Source organism: Colias eurytheme, chromosome 16 (assembly GCF_061535395.1).
Source record: "Colias eurytheme isolate Ceu_HAF_F1 chromosome 16, ilColEury1 Martin Lab GWU primary, whole genome shotgun sequence".
Lineage (NCBI taxonomy): Eukaryota > Metazoa > Arthropoda > Insecta > Lepidoptera > Pieridae > Colias > Colias eurytheme.
In genome coordinates, this window is record NC_142995.1 from 9,397,809 (window position 1) to 9,416,747 (window position 18,939).

Here is an 18,939-nt window from a genome sequence, read left to right on the forward strand (position 1 = left end):
CAAAACTTCCTACTAATAATTAATTAAATAATAACATAGAAAATTACTCTGTCTGATTTCACGACCGATGATTTGCTCAGTTTTGTAGAAATGTTCAATCTAAAATATATACAAAACAACATGCGCAAGAGAAAAGCCGCAGTGCAAAGCATGTATTATAAATATCTGCAGTATAAATCCTTATTCCTTTTTGAGTCAAGCGTGGGAGGGCAGTATGGTAACTTGGGCCGTTATGAAGCTTTCTCTAACGTTTTTTGCAAACATTTGTATTTCATATTATATTTTCTTATGTGCTTTTAAACAAGTTCTTCATTTATGTTTTTTTTATTGCTCTGAGTTTAAATTAGATAAAGTTTTTAAATGTGTAAATATCTTTATCTTAGATCAAACAAAGCTGATAAGCATCTGCGACTGCATACAATCTTATTCGATATTATTAATTATTAATTACTAGCGGTCCGCCCCGTCTTCGCCCGTATTGTATTTCGCAATAAAAGGTAGCCTATGTTCTTTCTCAGGGTCTAAAGATTATCTGTGCCAAATTTCATCAAAATCGGTCCAGTAGTTTATGCGTGAAAACCTCTTTATAATATTTAGTATAGATTGTCATCAAGTATAATTATAACAGATTTTAATCTACATGTATTGCAACAGTTCACTAATTGTATTTGAATAAATCTTACAAAATATAAAAAAAACTCAGTATCTGACCTTTATTTCTTATCAACGAAAGAAGACTTTCTAAAACGTGAATATATTTTCAACTTCCTTATAGTTTTTGTTGTTTTTTACAAATTCCGTGAACAAAAGACAAAATTCATTCAAATTGTAACTGTATTGCAAAAACTTTATCTTTTTCAAGTACATAAGTAGATTTTATACAAAATTATAATAAAAACCTACAAATTCTTTTGATATAAATTGAAATTCTGCGAATTTAGGTACATACTTTACGAATAAATTATATTTTCGTAGAAAATACCTACACTTATTAATAGAAATTCGATAATTCTGCAATCTTATGATAGTTACTATTGATACATACTTTTACGAATTAATAAATTACATATAGCTGTTGTAATCATGCTTATAATATGAATGTATCATTGGAAAATCGTCAATTTTTGATAGTCATTTAATCTGCATGCATTCAAGATACCGTTTGTCCGCCCACAGAATTATTTAAAAGCCATTTTTACACTGGGTGTCCCAAAAAGTAGTGATATACTGAAGCTGGGAGGTAGAGGACCTAGAGGGCTATCTGAACCACCCCCATGTATGTAATGCGATTTTTCGTATATTCGGAATTACCTATGACTTTTTTTTAAATTTTTCGCCCTTCGACGAGTACGATGAGATTTTTACTCATGGTGATTATAATTGCGGTATAAGGTATATAGGTACATATATAGAATTGTAAACATGCAGTGGTTTTATTTTTAATTTTTTCTCATGAATATAATATTATTATGTTATAGAACTTATAGATATAACACAGGATATAAGCTTTGTTATCGTCGGCCTTTTATGGAAGTTGATTACAAATTGCCAAGATAATACGAAGCCAAACAATTTAGCAACCAGACTAATCAAATATTGTTTCGTCGTTTTATAATTTGTTCCTAGAATTATTCCAGGTTCTGTATTGTCCATTCTACGACGTTGCGAAATACGTCTTCGATAAGAAGATAAGATTAGATAAGTCGCAAGCAAGCTTTACAAACAGGCTATCTTTGCTAATGGTTTAGCCAACTTATGGATTTCGAAATTTTTAATCTGTAAGTATTTTTTATTTTTTTATCTGCAACTTCACTTTGACGGGGCGGCAAATAAGCATGCGGGTCACCATTCGAATATCGAATACAATGGTAATTCTATATTAATTGTCACCATTGTGTTGAACAATGGCTGTCTACCAATTTTATTACGTCGGGTTTATTGTTCATTTGCTCAAATATTATATTTAATTCTAAGCGAGGGAATTGAACAGTCAAAAGTTATGGGCTTGATTTTCTAATTTATAATTAAACGATCAGGATTTTTTTCAGATGGTGATTAATAAAATGGGAAAACATAAAGAATATCGACATGGGCTGTAGAATGATATGAAATGGATATCAAATTATCAACAAATGCTATTGGTGTCGAAGCCGACTAATAGAATTTTATATTAATTAAAATATAGCTTAAATTTTTTACACCACATTCGCGCTTTGAACTAGAGGAACACTAGGTACTAAATTAAAATTGCGTAAAAACGCTACATTATTTACTTATGGGCGGTGTAAGCAAAACAATTTGAATTAATTAATTTTGCGTCATAAATAACTACAATTTTGTACATTTTATCTTAATATTTAGAGGCCGTTATCACTAACGGCCTCTAAATATTTACCTATTGAAAATTAAAATATTCCGTTTCAGCAGAACAACATACTACGTCACAATGGTAGAAAACCAAAGAATAATTCAATTGTTTGAAAGCACGTACACTGTTTCGAATTAACCGGGTGTAACGACCGACCGTCCATCGACCGATTATCATATTATGTCTTTGAGCGAAGTAATCAGTCAGTGCTGGCAACATTTGAATCCCTTTTTTATATTTCGAAACAAGTAAAGAATATTTTATAGAAAGTATGAGAAAGATGAAAATGTAAAAATATACTTTTATAAGTAACACCTAGCGTCATTATTTCATTGGTAAGTTAAATTAAATACGTCTGTGTCTCTGTGGTATTTTTATAAATATGTAGGTTTAAATTATAAAATTAAATAATTGAGTATAAGCTATTTCATTTACTAGGCTTTTAAGAAAAATGATTACTTACCACTATCATGGGGAACTTAACTCTACTAAAGAATTTTTGTTGTCTGCTGAAGTCTGTACTTAGGTACGCAATGAAAATGTCTGCCGTGACGAAAATAAGTTTTTAGACCCTAATAAATAAAATATATGAATGGCAGATCTAGTCAATTACCTACTTTCAAAATTTTATTTTTTTTCAGCACTTTCATAAGTCTCTGCCAGAATGTTACCCGCGTGATAATGGTCTGCCATTGTTATTTTTCGATAATAATAATAATCTATTTTCAAATTTCAAAATGGCAGACGTGGTCAAATGGATTTAAAGTTCGCCAAAAATTACCACTTGTCTTACCTGAGCGCCCGCCCCGTCCACCACTCTGGGCTTAGTGAATCCCCATCTCATGTACATAGTAGTAGGTAGTGGTCAAACACATACAGGTAGCTTTGCGCTAGCTCTCTAACCATAATATTAACTAAATAGCATAATGTTAGCTCACGTGCACTTCCTGTTCCTAAAGTAGGTAATTCATGTACCTAGTTGTTCAACTTTTTAAATATACATATTTGAATTTTTAATAAAATGGGGTAAAATCACTTATTTTTATTAGTCGGATTTTCATTAGGGGCATGCAAATTTTACAGGGGAGGCATAAGCAGAGGGAGAAATTTTGTGTTCAAAATAAATGTAGGTAAGTAATTAACCTGACTATAATAAAATATGTCCTATTAGAAGAAGAAAAAACCGTGCAAAAAAATTTTAATAAAAAATAGCGACAAAAATTCGAGATTTGTTTAGAGTGGATATGGAGTATATGGCGCTCTATGTATGTATCTGGCACAACCCAGGCACCCAGCAAAGATTTCCATCAATTTCAAAAAGTACAAGTTGTGTGTTTTATTATTGAATTTAGGAAACGAAAGCAACACAGTTTCATTCCTTTTTTTAAGTTTGTTAATCTTGAGTGCAGTAGGTAATTCTGAAACTTTGTAAGTCTAATCTCGTCTATAATTATTAATCTTTTTTTATCAACTACTTATATTTTAATCTCAACGAAAATGTCACACTATCATTTTAAATTCAGCGATAATTTTTTCTTCCTTATTTTTTTTAATTTAAACAAATGTGTCGACGTTTGATTAGATAGTATGTATTATGAAACACATTGTAATCTCCTTAGTTTTAGATATAATAATGCCTTATGTGTGGGTGTGTGTAGTCTCTAATATTGTTTTTTAATATAATATTAAAGCTGGAGTGTTTGTTTCATCGTTTATTTATACGAGGTTATTTCAGGAACCACTGATTCGAATTAAAAGTCAGGTTGGACATTTAACATTTATATAAAAAAAAATAACATTGCAATGGGTAGGTACAATCATTCAAAATACAATGTGTATTTCCCGCGCTCAACATTGCAAATTGTTTGTCAAGTGATCAATAATTTATTTGCCATTGTCTACAGTTTGACACTAGAAGCACAGTATTACCATTATTTCCTACAGTAGTGCGACGAATGTACTTGTGCAGAGAAACGGAGGGGAACTGGCGGGGGTCGGGCGACGCGGGCCGCGTAAAGCAAACACGCTTAGTTTGCTTTACCTAGCGCGAAAGGATGACGCAGTCGTATTTTTTGTGTTATAATTTTATTATACATAGGTACTTACATATTCTATTATGGCGCGCACAAACTATTCGGTTTACGGATGTAAATCTACATTGAAATCCCAGAAGGAAACAATATTTCAGAAAGATTGTATTAATTGTATCTGTTGAATTAAAATCAAAGCTATGTATATGTTGTCCTCATTATTTTCTAATCAGATTGTACATCCCAATGCGAATGCATTACTTAGTTAAATGTTATAATATACAATTAAGAACATCCAAAAATAAAGTGTCCACGTAAATAATATTTAGCAGTGCAATATCTGTAATTATATATTTATGAACAAATAATTACATCAGATTTAATAATCGCAATTATTTTGAATGTACATATGAATAAAGATTTCATCATAATATTAATAATCACAATTGTTTTATTTCCCATTTGTTGCAACCCTAGCGTATTTTCGTGTGACAGCGTAATTACCTACGCTGGCGGCGGCATCGCGCGACATCAAAGGCGATTCCTTACTGTAGGAAATAATGGTAATTCTGTGCTAGAAGCGACACATAATTTGCATACAATCACATAACAATACTCCACATTCACGACATACTTAATTAATAATAGGTTTTTCGATAATTTTCTACGAAATGAGTACTTCTGCTCAGAACTTAGGCTCAAAATGGCTTAGCTCTCATATTTTTCAACCTGAAAATGAACTTCGGAAAATTTCGGCTGTATTATATTTTGTCAATTTTTCCTTAAAAATTGGTCAATGGAATTTCATGTCCAGACTCTCCAGAGGAAAATGTTGGCAGATTGATCTTGTGTTTCCTTTTTTATTTTAGTCTGGCAATATAGCCAATAAAACGCAGACGCTTCTAATATGCTCCTATCGATAGATTATTTTTGAAATTGTTATAATCTTAAAGTTATTTTGGGAGAGGTAAACACTGGGCTATAATCATAGCTCTCCCTTTAGTCGGCGAAGACTCATAAATTACAAAATATGTGTTTCCAAATACCAGTTACCACCATACCTACCACAGACATATTGTGCCACAGATTACTATAACTGCTACTATACGTAAACGCTAATCTTATGTGAGGTTTTTTATCGACCATTCAAAGAGTAACAATGACAAGTAAAGGTGATTTATTAAAGTTTATTAACCATTCCTCTGAAATTAAACATTTATTACCTATCTACTTTTACAAATCTATTAGAACGTTTTTCTCGAGGTAATCCTGTAAAATAGTTGGAATGGGACAATATCGTATTTCGTAAATCTATATAACAAAATTAACATACCTTCGCCTATGTACTTAGAGCATTAAAGTTGCTCTAAGTCTACGTCCAACACACAAAATTTTGTATTAAACCAAACAATAGAGCATCAACCTCCGTCCGTTGATTTATATGAGGCTACGAAAATAATGTTCTAAAATCTAAATATAATTCTTGTATTACATATTAACGCCCACTTCCATCAATTCTCTTTAATTTATTACTCTATACCATGGTAAGGAACGTTCTCAGAACGGCAGTAAGCGATGGCTCCCCATTCTTTGTCCAAAATTCTTTAAATCGGGTCAATGACACCCCGCCATTTTGGTGTGTGCTTTATTTTATTTCTGTATTTTCGTATACAGTAACTAATGATTCGTGTAACTTGGTTATGGTTTTGAGAATATTCGTAAAATTATTAAAGTAATAATAATTAGAGCGATTTGCTTCTTTGGTACATTTGTGCGAAATATTGCATCCCATACAATTCCTACTCTAATAAAGTACTGTAAAAACAAGGTAAAAATTACTTGTTTTAATACTCTGTATCTAAATGACAGTATTGACAAGAAAGAATAATTCACAAAAAAGCGCTCAAAGATTTCTTTTTAGCAAAGATAATATGTACCTTGCATATTAGATCTTGCATTTTGTAATCTAAGGATCTTGCATAGATACACTAGTGAGATACTAGACGACTAGAGTAACTATCATGTATTACATAGACCTATAGGAACGAATGAACAAGATACTTAAGTCCTAAGCTTAAGTCATATTTAAAAAACCGGCCAAGTGCGAGTCGGGCTCGCGCACAAAGGGTTCCGTAGCAGCAAATATAATAAATTACAGTTAAATCAACCTATCTCAAAAACTATAAGAGATACTTTGATCAAACCAAAAATCGTTGAAAGAGTTAATTAGCATGCATCACCTCTATTTTTTTTAGAATTTTATACCCCGTAGTTATAAAAATAGAGGGGGGGGGACATACTTTTTACGACTTTGAGAGCTGATATCTCAAAAACCGTTCACTTTAAGAAAAATGTTTTTTAGAAAACTTTATATCATTTTAAAAGACCTTTCCATTGATACCCCACACGGGTATGTACATCGAAAAAAAAAATTTCATCCCTCAGTTACATGTATGGGGGGCCCCACCCCCAATTCTTTTTTTTACTATTTAGTGTCATATTTTTGTAGCGGTTCATACAACACATATTCCCATCAAATTTCATCACTGTAGTACTTATAGTTTCCGAGTAAATCGGCTGTGACAGACGGACAGACGGACAGACGGACAGACGGACATGACGAAACTATAAGGGTTCCGTTTTTGCCATTTTGGCTACGGAACCCTAAAAATATGATACTTAATTCGGAAATTACTGGAACAGTCGACCAAATCCAAGACCAACACTGCACAGTAGGTAAATTTTTAAAATTATAACATCTTTTGCTGTAGTCAGGTAAAAATAATATTTAAGCAAACCCTCCTACAGAAACCCTACAATAAAATTAAACAGAACACCTGTTTTTTATCGATCGTAATATTTCTATCGTACGCACACACATGCACGCGCGACACTGCACACATGCGCTATAACACGTAGCATTATTATTCTTTGTCTTCGAACAAAGAGCGTGTGCGCAGATAGCGTTGGATTATCTACTTTTATTATTTAAATAAATTATGAAGCACCTACATAACAAATATAGGAAACAATATGAAACTGGTATGTTTGAAAAATTTTAAGGAATAGAATAAATTGGAGCAATGGAGCATGAGGCGGGAGTCGGGACTCGAACCTGCGTCTCTCCCTGTAACGTGGCGAAACCTGACCTTTCAACTACCTTTGTTTGCTTTTCTATTTCCATTTATAGGTACATATTCGTAAAAAATCAAGAGTTATGTATCTCTAAATATGCCCTGTATTGTTTGTCCTAGTAGAGGTCCGCAAAATAATTATAAAGTAATACCGCTTGTTATTTATAAATGGATTAAAAAAACTACCTATTAAAAATTGTAGAAATTTATTAGCAATTATTATTAGCTTATGTTTTAGTACAACGGATGATATTATTACTAATGCCAGATATTATATTTATATTGCGAACTTGACATAATATTATTTCTGCTCTTTGAACCGACGTTCAAAATCCAGTTACATATAATCAGTCCAAACCACTCTGTCCAACGTTTTACTAAATAACTGCATAATATTTGAAAACAATTCTTTTGTTCGTTATTTTTGTCCTTTGCGCACCGAGCCATAAAGTCAAAGAACCGTTTTTGAGATGCGGATTATTATTATCTCCTTGTTAACTCTATGGACCTGTTTAAATCAAACACAGCCATGTAAACAATGAAAGAAAGTGTGTCAGGAGTCGCTTTCCGCCATTGCATTGCATTGTGAAATTCGTGAAAGTGGTAAGGTTTGCGCGCCAATTTGAACGTTGACACTTTTTTAGGAATGGCAAATGACAATACTGTTTTTACTTTTTACAGTTTACTAGAAATCAAAATGTTGTGGGACGGCAATAAATTACTTACTTTATGTACATTTTTGACTATATTATTACGTTGTGTTATTGTTAAGAGTTACCTATAAAAAATCTTTTAAAAAGCAAAATGTTTTCATGAAATTACAGAAGCAGAAAAACGAAGACTTCACCAACCAACTTCTTTTATTACTTATCATAATTTTATGACTTAATAATAAGCAAGTAAATTGAAAGACAGAAAATGTAAAAATGATGTGCATTGAATAATTCAACATGTGAAAATAAACTTTTATTATATAAATTAAAGAAATAAAATTGTATACTTGGCTTTCAGCCAGCTGCCGCACGTGTCGTCGATACAAAATAAAATAAATCTCCAATACAATACATTACCGTACGTTCCATGTTACATAACATTTTCTATTATTGGGATCTGTGACGTCAATGTACTTATTAAATCTAATTTAAATTATGATAAAATTGTATGAAATGTAGCTAGCCCCCAAATCCCGTAACTAAGTCTGTTTGAAATTCATTAAGAATTATGAAATATTTTTTTTTCATATACCTATCGCATTGTATAAATACCTAATTAAATATTACTATTTTATACTTAATCAGTGATATCGTCAAATCTCTAAAATCTACCAACATTTAGCAACAGCTCTTATAATTTTAGAAATTGGTAGTTTCCAAAAAGTACCTACTAAAAATAGGTACAACTTAATAATAATCCATCAAGCCGACGTATACCTACTTTACAAGCCTCTACAAACTCCTATTAGTATCTGTCCACACATTACCCTTTTTTTGTGTTCTTACCAATGAGTCACCGCTTGTCGGTAGCCAGTACAGAGAAACCGACCGCACGCAGAGGTTCCTTGGACTGCTTCCAAACACTATTGTCAGAAAAGTATATATTGTCTATGGGGTTTTCTTCTTTTTATTTGATGGCTGTATGTACGCACTGTATCCATATTATATTAGGGTGTATAGAAATAAAACTCATACGTACCTAATGAAATCATTTGAATTATTGTTTAATTAAGTTTTAAATCATAGTAATACGAAGTTAATTCAAATCGTTGTGAATATGTGGCACCTTTAATCAAAATCGAGTCATAGTTTTTGACCATGTTTCCACTTAGGTACCTACGCTTAGAAATCTTGGCAGATAAGTTAGGATTAAATGATAAACCATCTAAAAATACTTATAAATGCTTAATTTAAACCACCGTGCCATTCTGAAAATAATAAAACAGATTGTTTTTTCATAAACATTAAGAGAGCGTTCCTTCGCTATTGAAAATATAATTGTTTAAATAACATCAGACGTACGAGTTAAAACACGACTGTTTGTAAATATTAAATGTATAACAATGCCCATATTAACTACATGTTGTTGCACTGACCCACTTATGAATATAAAACAAAGAAATCTTTGACTTTCTAGGGGTTCTAAAACGGATATTTTACTAGAAGGAGCCCATGGTTTTAATTGCGCAGAGCCCGGCTAACCGTCCTTACAGAAACGTAGCCTAATCCAGACAATAATTTTTACAGTACCTAATACCTATATATGTATAGGTATAGATACCCAAATTTCATACAAATTTGATTTTCCTCAAAACAATTTTAGTGTTTAAAACTGGCTTCTATGTTCACAAGCATAAAGTAGCAATTAAAATTGGGAAAGAATATGAAATAAGTTATTCTTGCACGATACAACATGAAGAAGAGGACTGAGCGAATAAATAAATGTTTGATATCAACCTAATTTTGTTTTATTCAAGGATAAATCCGCCTTGACTTTTGAGCCCCTATGCCCATACATGTACCAATGTACTAATTAAAAAAAAATCAACGTTTTAATTTCATCCGTTATCTATGTTACATTCATGATTAAAAAAAATATAGCGAATTAACCAGTTATAAATTAAACCATCAATTTAAAGTACATACTTAATAAAATGATATAAATCGTAAACAACTCAAGACGCAGTGTGGTCGGTTGTTGAAATTTTCCATAAAATTGGTGTCATGGAAACTTTTAAGAGCTTACTTTATTTATGTTTGATTTTTAAAACGCGCCAGATTTTAAAATATTTTCACTAATTTTTGCTGTTAGGTTTGTGTAAATAACATAATATTATGATGGAATTAGGAATAAAAAAAAATATGTTTTTGGCTTTTTTGCATATTGTAAATCTGTAGATTCAATTAATAAAAAAAAAATTAATGTTAGCGGTAGATAAAGATCACTTAAATTATATTATAATCCTTTATGATAAAAAACAAGTCTTGAACAAAACATGATCATAAATACTTTTGATTTTGGAACGTTTAAAAAACAAAGCCTGCTGTTATTAATTTTGGAAAATTCTAGAATGAATTACAACACACTGTTACAGTGATCTGATTGTTTTGTTTACCATATCACAGAGAATCGTGTCACACAAATTCAAACAAAACGTATCCATTATCAAAGTAATCACGTCACGTCATCTGGTATTCGGATGTCCGGTTGAATCCATTTGGCACCGATGTTCATGAGTGACCTTCGTTATATTTATAGATATGTTTATCTAAAATCATTGATCTGAAATGTGTACAAACCTCAGAGGTACAAACTGTGTTCAACGAACGTGACATTTATGACGAATTTAATCATAATTAAATGACAGCTGACACGCTTTCATAATAATGTTATCGTAAACATGGAATATAATAAATAATTAACCGCAAAGCAGCATTACATGCGATTGGTGTCGCATTTTGTTTGGCAAAATGAAGATCGTTGGACATATTATATGGAACACAATAATTTTTTGATTCTTTAATTTGCCTTTATGCGTGAAACGTCATTTTGACAAGCCGAATGCGAAATACATTTTTTCAATATGTAGACGTATAATAATCATAATGTTCTTATTACATAAATTTACTAATTATTTAGGTAAGCAGCGCATGTTATGTAAGTCCAAAAGTCCGTTGACCTTTATTACAAAACTAAGTAACTGTAAATAGGCACATAATGTTGAATAATGGACGTAACTAATATTATATTATCAGAACCAATAAAATACGGTAATAGGTACACTAAATCAAATACTGAAAGAAAATAGCGTTCGATAGCATACATGCACAAGCCAAAAGGATAACTGTTTTTTCTTGTTAGGATTAATATTTTGCTCTACTTTATAGTTTCTCAGAACATAATATTTTGGCCTAAGCTTAAGTACGCTTCAAGGAAAACTAACGTGTCGGCATTTATTACTTTTTTTTTAACTCCTTATAATTGCGTCGCATGATGCAAAAGCAAGAAATGTAAGTTTAATTCAATCAATGTCAGTTGGCAGACTCGTCTGTCACTTTCTTTTTCACGTCACACTTCGTGGGCCGTGGGCGTGATTTCTGAATAGACAATAATGAATAGTAATGACGTTTATTATTATCAATTCGTTTGAACTACAACACCATTATTTTTACATTGGTGTTATTGGTACGGGAGCTATTAACGTTGAAAAAGAAGTCATTTTAGTATAGCTGGTTTTTTGATATATTGTTCCTCTAGCTATTTCGGTTAGAGTCCGCGCAGTCTGGCTGGCCGGAGTGGTTGCGTTCAGTAGTGCGCATCTTATCTGCACAGGAAATTATCCTTAATTTAAAGTCATTTTTTAACGCGTAATTTTTAAACTTTTGCCTTTAGATAGATCCATCAATCATAATTTTTTTATTGCAAGACGTTTTTTTCGTTGTAAAATAGGTGCCAGACGCAATTTTTAATTTCGTTTTTATAAAAAATTCAAATTATTTTAGAATGTCTGTAAATTTCATATTATGTTCTTCAAACATAATATAATCTAAAATTAATTAGCCAGACGCTAATTCGATTGTTAAGTATTAAATATGTACAAATAAAAACGTAGTGAAAGTAGGTAAGTATAACAATTTGATGATTGTGTATATGGAGAGATAGTTTAAAGTGCAAGAGAGATAGAAAGGGTCGGCCGCGAAAATTAAATAACAATAAAAAATAACTTCTTTTTTTCGAAAATATACCTAAGATGCATAGAAATTGAATTGTTCCTACTCTAGGATTCCCTGTGTTGTGGGAACAAGTACCTTCCATTGGTACATTTACGGGCTTCGCCCGCGTTTTCAAAGAAAAACCCGCATAGTTCCCGTTCCCGTGGGATTTCCGGGATAAAACCTAGCCTATGTTACTCGTGGATAATGTAGCTTTCGAATGGTGAAAGAATTTTTAAAATCGGTCCAGTAGTTTATGAGCCTATTCATTACAATCAAACAAACAAACAAACAAAGCTTTCCTCTTTATAATATTAGTGTAGATATAGCCGGGCGGCCGGCTGGTACCGCCGCAAACGCTACGTCCCGCAATTTTTAAATCTGTAATATCTTCGAAAATATTCACTGAAATCCATGTGTAAAAGGCCATATAGATCTATATTAAATGAACAATGTATTCAAGGTCTTTAATTGGTGGATTAATGCTGTATTGGTTAAAATCGCTTCGAAAATTAGCCATTATTTGTCGTAAAAAGTAAATGATAAAAAAAGTTATTGTGGGTTATCCATAAGAGATAGACATATACCATCATGGACTTTTCTGTAGACCTTTTCAATGTAGTTAGTACATTATTTTGATAAAACTCGTAGGGTGCCTCCGTTTGCACTGTAAGTGGAAAAATTGTAATTATTTACGTAATCACATTAGAAACCTCAAAAATAACAGTAGGTACTTCTCCACTATTTAATGGATGTTATTATACATATAAACCTCCCAATTGAATCACTCTATCTATTTAAAAAAACCACATCAAAATCCGTTGCGTAGTTTCAAAGATTTAAAGAGACATAGGGACAGAGAAAGCGACTTTTTTTTATACCTACTATGTAGTGATGATGATAACAATATTAATTCATTAATCTTAATTCTTAATATATATACATAAATCTCGTGTCATAATGTTTGTCCTCAATGGACTCCTAAACCACTTAACCGATTATAATAAAATTCGCACACCATGTGCAGTTCGATTCAACTTGAGAGATAGGATAGTTTATACATGTAGGTACCACGGGCGAAGCCGGGGCGGACCGCTAGTATACCTACCTATATAAATTCATGCTAACTACTTTAGTTAAATTCAATACAAACTTAAACATGCGTGTGTGTGTGTGTTCACGTGTGTGTCGTGTGTGGTGTGGTGTGTGTGTGTTGTGTGTGTGTACGTGTGTACATCAATATTGAAACAAACTTTCTAGTTGTTTACAGATGATGGAATATTGGAAAACAATAACAATTCCTTAGACGATAACATAAATAATTCTGACAGTGTGAGGAAAGATGATGATGATTATGAAGATGGCTTTTTAAATTTAACAATGTAATTGTTTAACCTTCATTGATAAAGTTTTTATTCCATTCTTTTCAATGTATGGTAACTTTAATTTATTTTTCACTTTTATGTTTATTTTTTTTCATTTAAGCTTTTATTTATAAGAACAAGTGTAAATAATATTGTATTCTTGCAATTATTTCCTGTCGCATAGTTAAAATACACTAGCTGATGAGCTGCATGCTTCATTACTTTTTTTTATTTATACACATTATTTAATACTTAACAATCGAATTAGCGTCTGGCTAATTAATTTTAGATTATATTATGTTTGAAGAACATAATATGAAATTTACAGACATTCTAAAATAATTTGATTTTTTTATAAAAACGAAATAAAAAATTGCGTCTGGCACCTATTTTACAACGAAAAAAACGTCTTGCAATAAAAAAATTATGTCTAATGGATCTATCTAAAGGTAAAATATTAAAAATTACGCGTTAAAAAATGACTTTAAATTAAGGAAATTATCCTGTGCAGAAGAGATGCGCACTAAAAAACGCAACCACTGCGACCAGCCAGACAGCCCGGACTCTAACCGAAATAGCAAGAGGAACAGTATATCAAAGAACCAACTATACTAAAATGCTCACTTGTCAACGTTGGTAGCTCCTATACGATATATTTCTTAATTCTTACATGACATAACACTTACATGACTTACATGACACAACTGTTTATTTTGCAGTAGACGCTTTCATATGTTTACAAACTTCAACAGCTCCATAAAACATAATAATTGGGATAAATAAAAGAGAATATTAAATGGTATAATAATCTTCATAATTTATTTCTCTCCATTCTTTTATCATACAATATGTTCAGTATAAAACAATATACTTTGTTAAATTTATAGAAATATATTATTTAGTTATAACTGTTCTTTATCATTTATAAACTTACAAATTATTGTTAACATTCTGAAATCTTTTTATATAAAAATAATACAAAAGGGTTCACTCGTCAGACTATCGCGTATTTCACAAATATATTAAACAACATTTACAGACGAGCTCCCCCAATATAATATATAATAACAATTCAACTTGTTAGTTGGTATAATTACTTAAAGTAGTACCTAAAGAAGACAATGGTACAGAACAATTTCACTGTAGCACATTTTAAATGGTAACAAAAACAATAAAAACGTAGTTATAGGCTTCCGTTTACAAAGCGTAGGCACTCGAGATTGCTACTTGATTCTAATAATTAACCATTCTCACTAATAAATACATCGCACTTGTACTCATCCTATTCAAACTCATTCGTTCACTCAGCTTTCATACATCCATCAAAATCGGACGGCCTCATGTTACAAGACCTCTAAAGAGCACCGGGTCAGTTCTGAAACGTACAAGAACTCACACTCATAAATCTCACTCACAAATTACAACTCACTCGGTCTCGCATACGATCAGTCTTTCACACGAGCTTTTTGTAATCATCCAGCATGTATCAACTATTTCATCAGGCACCGAGGCGCCGCGAAGCGATGAAAAAGTTAACCTTGTGCAACAAAACGTGATTCGGAACGTCCGATTGCCGAACACATGGCCGCCATTCCGCGAGGGCGGCGCAGGCGGAATTTTAATTAGCAGAACATCCGCTCGTGACTTGTGATACGCCGTTGCCAGCTCTACCGTATACCCCTCTCTATCGCACCAATACCATTGCGGCCCTGTCAAATCGAGCCTCTCTTTCAGTTTGTAAAATTGTGCATCTGTTTATCATGCAAAGCGAAACGACAAAAATATTATAAAACCGCGCCGTCAGGTCACTTCGAACGTAAATGAACAATGGAAATTCCAATTTGGCGGTTCGAAATGTCGAAACCACAGCGGTGCGGGAAGCAATAAACGTAAAGCTGGCAACGTCGCATCAGTCTCGCTCAGTTTGCAGTCCAATGACGTTGCACGATTATCCTTTCTAGTTTCTACACTATTCTAAATGAGACGACGCAATACTGATACAAGGAAAACGATAAAACTGCGACTTACAAAGGAAGCTACACTCGTGAACCGCTAAGTACATCCTTCGAACGAGCAGAGGTTCCGCCTCAGACTTAACACCAGAGCATCTTTTATTTATCACCTTATCACTAGAGTTAACTATATATTACACGATAAAATTAAGATCACAAATTGCTTTGTATGCTGCGTCCGAGCGGGCGCGACTAGCATGGAATGTGGGGAAGGGCGGCGCGCGCGCTCAGAAGTGCGTGTCGATGTGGCAGCCGCCGTTGGCGTGCTCCAGCACCTGCTGCTTCAGCCGTGAGACGTGGTCCTTCAGTTTCACCACCATCTGCGCCAGCTCCGCGTTCTCGCCCTTCAGTAACTTCACTTTCTCTTCCAGCTTCGAGATGCGTTCCAGTTTCCGCCGTCTGCACTTGGAGGCGGCCACTCGATTCCTCTGCCTCTTGCGTTCCAATTTGATTCTCTCCTGGGAGTCCATGTCGATGGGGGAGAGCGGGGGCGAGTTGGTGGCGCTCGGGACGGTCTGGGGCTCGTCCTTGACCACCGGGGTGGGGTACCGGTCGAGCGGGCGGTCGAGGTCGGCGTACACGATGCGCGAGTGCGGCGCGAGCGGCGCGGGCTCGCCGTGGTGCAGCTTGTCGAGCGCCTCGACGAATGGCCGCGCGTACATCTCTTGCTCCTCCGTGGGCGCCGCGGGGGGGAACAGCACCGGCCCGCCGGGCGTCGGAGTTGCGGTGGTGATCATGCCGTTCTGCATGATCAGCTTCTCCAGCTCGGGAGAGCCGAGCTTCAGCAGCTGCAAGTCAGGTGACGACAGCACAGGCGGCCCGCGGGCCCGCTTGCCTCTGCCGAAATCCAAATCCAATGTTAATGATCTTTTCAAATTTTCCACTGGTCCGCTGAGGGGATACTGCTCGTCGTAGAAAGTGGTCTCCATCCCGTGGCCGGATCGAACCATGTGTTAGCACCGAATCACTCGGTATCACTGAACTCACTACACGAACAAAACTTTCTCATGCGAAAACGCACGTCCACTACGCTCGGCGTTCCACTTGTTTCTAAACATTGTCAAGAAACAACCACTGCTTTTATTCCATGACTCAGATAAGCTATTTTTAGCGTTAGCGTCAAATATTCGACGTCCTATTGGTCGAATATGACGCTATATGACGCGAAACTTGCGTGCTATTGGTGGGCACACGGATCGTAACGAAGCGCGAGGCCACAGCGGGCTGTTTACGACTTGGTGCGATTACTGAGAATCGACGGCACTGTTTCCATTACGCTAGCGATAACGATTTATTGCATTAACTTTTAATTGTACTTAAAAATTAAACTGCTTAACTTAACTGATCCTTTCTTCGTTGAATAATGTAAGAGGATTACTTATTTATAAAGTAATAATTATATCAGGATAGTGTGGGAAATTCTCTTTTAAAAAGGTTCTGATGACCACTAGAAATCTTAAACACAAAGAAATAAATATTTAAAATACTTTGATGTATTATTATAAGAAATGGTGTATTACCACCTAAACAAAAAAACAGTAATAAGCATTTTTAAAGTGAAACTTTTATTACATCGTCTCAAACTTTTTGGTCTGTGTAGCGTATGTCGCGTGACGGTCGGCTGCCGAGTAGGTATAAAGCAGTGTTCGGAAAGTTTCACTTTTACCGTGGTTTCATAAAACCACACAACATTTTTTTTTTCATTGAGTAGGTAACATCTTTTACCATATAATGCATAATAAATATTATTATGTACATTGTAGGAAATGTAATGATTCAAACAATTAATTATTATGAATTATAATATCAAACTTTTCGGACTGAATATAGTTAGGTACATGTATACAATATGTATAAAAATACCTAATGTACAAACGATATACTTACGTAAACATATTCAAATATATATAATATAATATATCTTAATCTAATCGTCAATTTTATAATCTAAAATTACATTCATTTTGCTTAATCGGTGATATTAAAAAATGGGACATTATTTTTATATCAAACAGCTATAATGGAAACGAAGTCAATAGGAGGCGAGGCGGAGGCGGGGTAGCCGCGCCAAACTGTCGGGCGCGAGGAAATAAACGACGGCGGCGCGCGGGGAGAGGACATACTGCTTACATGAGAGCGAGCGAGATACATGCATCCTTCACGCTTTCAAAGATAAAAACTTCCAGCAATAAGAAGGAAAATAAAATGCATCTAAAATTCTTCAATTATGGAACACTTTGTTGTTATTATTTTGAGTTTTGACCTTGAATTTGAATATTTTTTAAGTAATTAATTAACGGTGTCCGATTTTAAAATATTATGATCCTCCTTGGGATGTAAAGTTCTATCAAGTTTGAAAAGATTATTACCATCTATTACCTACCTACCTAATCGGAACTTTTTATTCGGGCACCAGTAAACAAAGAGTAATCACCGCCCACGATAAAAATTATAATTAAATGCAAACTAGGTAGGTAGGCACCAGTGTTGCCAACTTTTTTTTTTCGAACCCACATATTGGAGCATCTTGGCCCACCAGAAATCCACTAAAGTAATCGGTCTTTAAAACCACCAGAAAAAACACTAAAAAATATCCAGAGACATGTAAATATTGAGTGCCAGTTGGCGAATTTTTTGCAAGTTATTTGTAAATAACATCTATTTTGAACTAAGTAATTTTTATTTTTGTTACAATATATGTATTTAAAGATCATCTTCAGAAGAATCTGCTTCTTCTAGAGTTTCAGTATGTCAAGAATAAATTTCTGTGAAAGACATTTTTGTGTGGTTTGGGCATATTTAATGTAAAACCATATTACTTCACAAAATTAATTAAAATACGACAAGCTTGAAGCTACCGGCTGCGGCGTTACCAATACCGACTGACAATTATTATTATTGTTTTTGTACACAAATACAGAATAAACATAGTTATAACCTTTTGAATCAAATCATACTCTTTATATCAATAGTAATAAAGTCTATAATCAAAAATATTCAAGCAATAGACAAACAACTTTCGGGGAATTCCCGAATGTTCGTTCTGTTACCAACATGACACAAAATCATACCCTTGTTTCACATAGTTCAAGTCGTTCTTTTTGAGTATTTATGTAAATCTTTCTAGTGGTTGAATGTCGTACCTTACCACTAATTGAACTCATCTAAACCACTAGGAAAATCCACCAGCCACTAAAACCAATATTTGTCCGCTAAATGGGGGAGCTAAACCACCAGATGTAGTGGAAATTCCACTGAGTTGGCAACACTGGTAGGCACCTAATTGAAAAACAAAATTTGTTTACAAATTTGTTAATAACATGCA

At 33.7% G+C, this 18,939-nt stretch overlaps 1 protein-coding gene across 1 annotated transcript; it reads right to left on the reverse strand.

Moving 5' to 3' along the window:
- Positions 1-14,394: 14,394 nt before the first annotated feature.
- On the reverse strand, positions 14,395-16,678 carry Jra (Jun-related antigen). Its single transcript, XM_090110783.1, has one exon. The coding sequence runs from the start codon at positions 16,562-16,564 to the stop codon at positions 15,842-15,844; it is 723 nt and encodes a 240-aa protein (XP_089966909.1). The 5' UTR covers positions 16,565-16,678; the 3' UTR covers positions 14,395-15,841.
- Positions 16,679-18,939: the final 2,261 nt, after the last annotated feature.

Coding starts and splice junctions, on each gene's coding strand:
- Jra (XM_090110783.1), bottom strand. CDS start 16,564: ATGGTTCGATCCGGCCACGGGATGGAGACCACTTTCTACGACGAGCAG.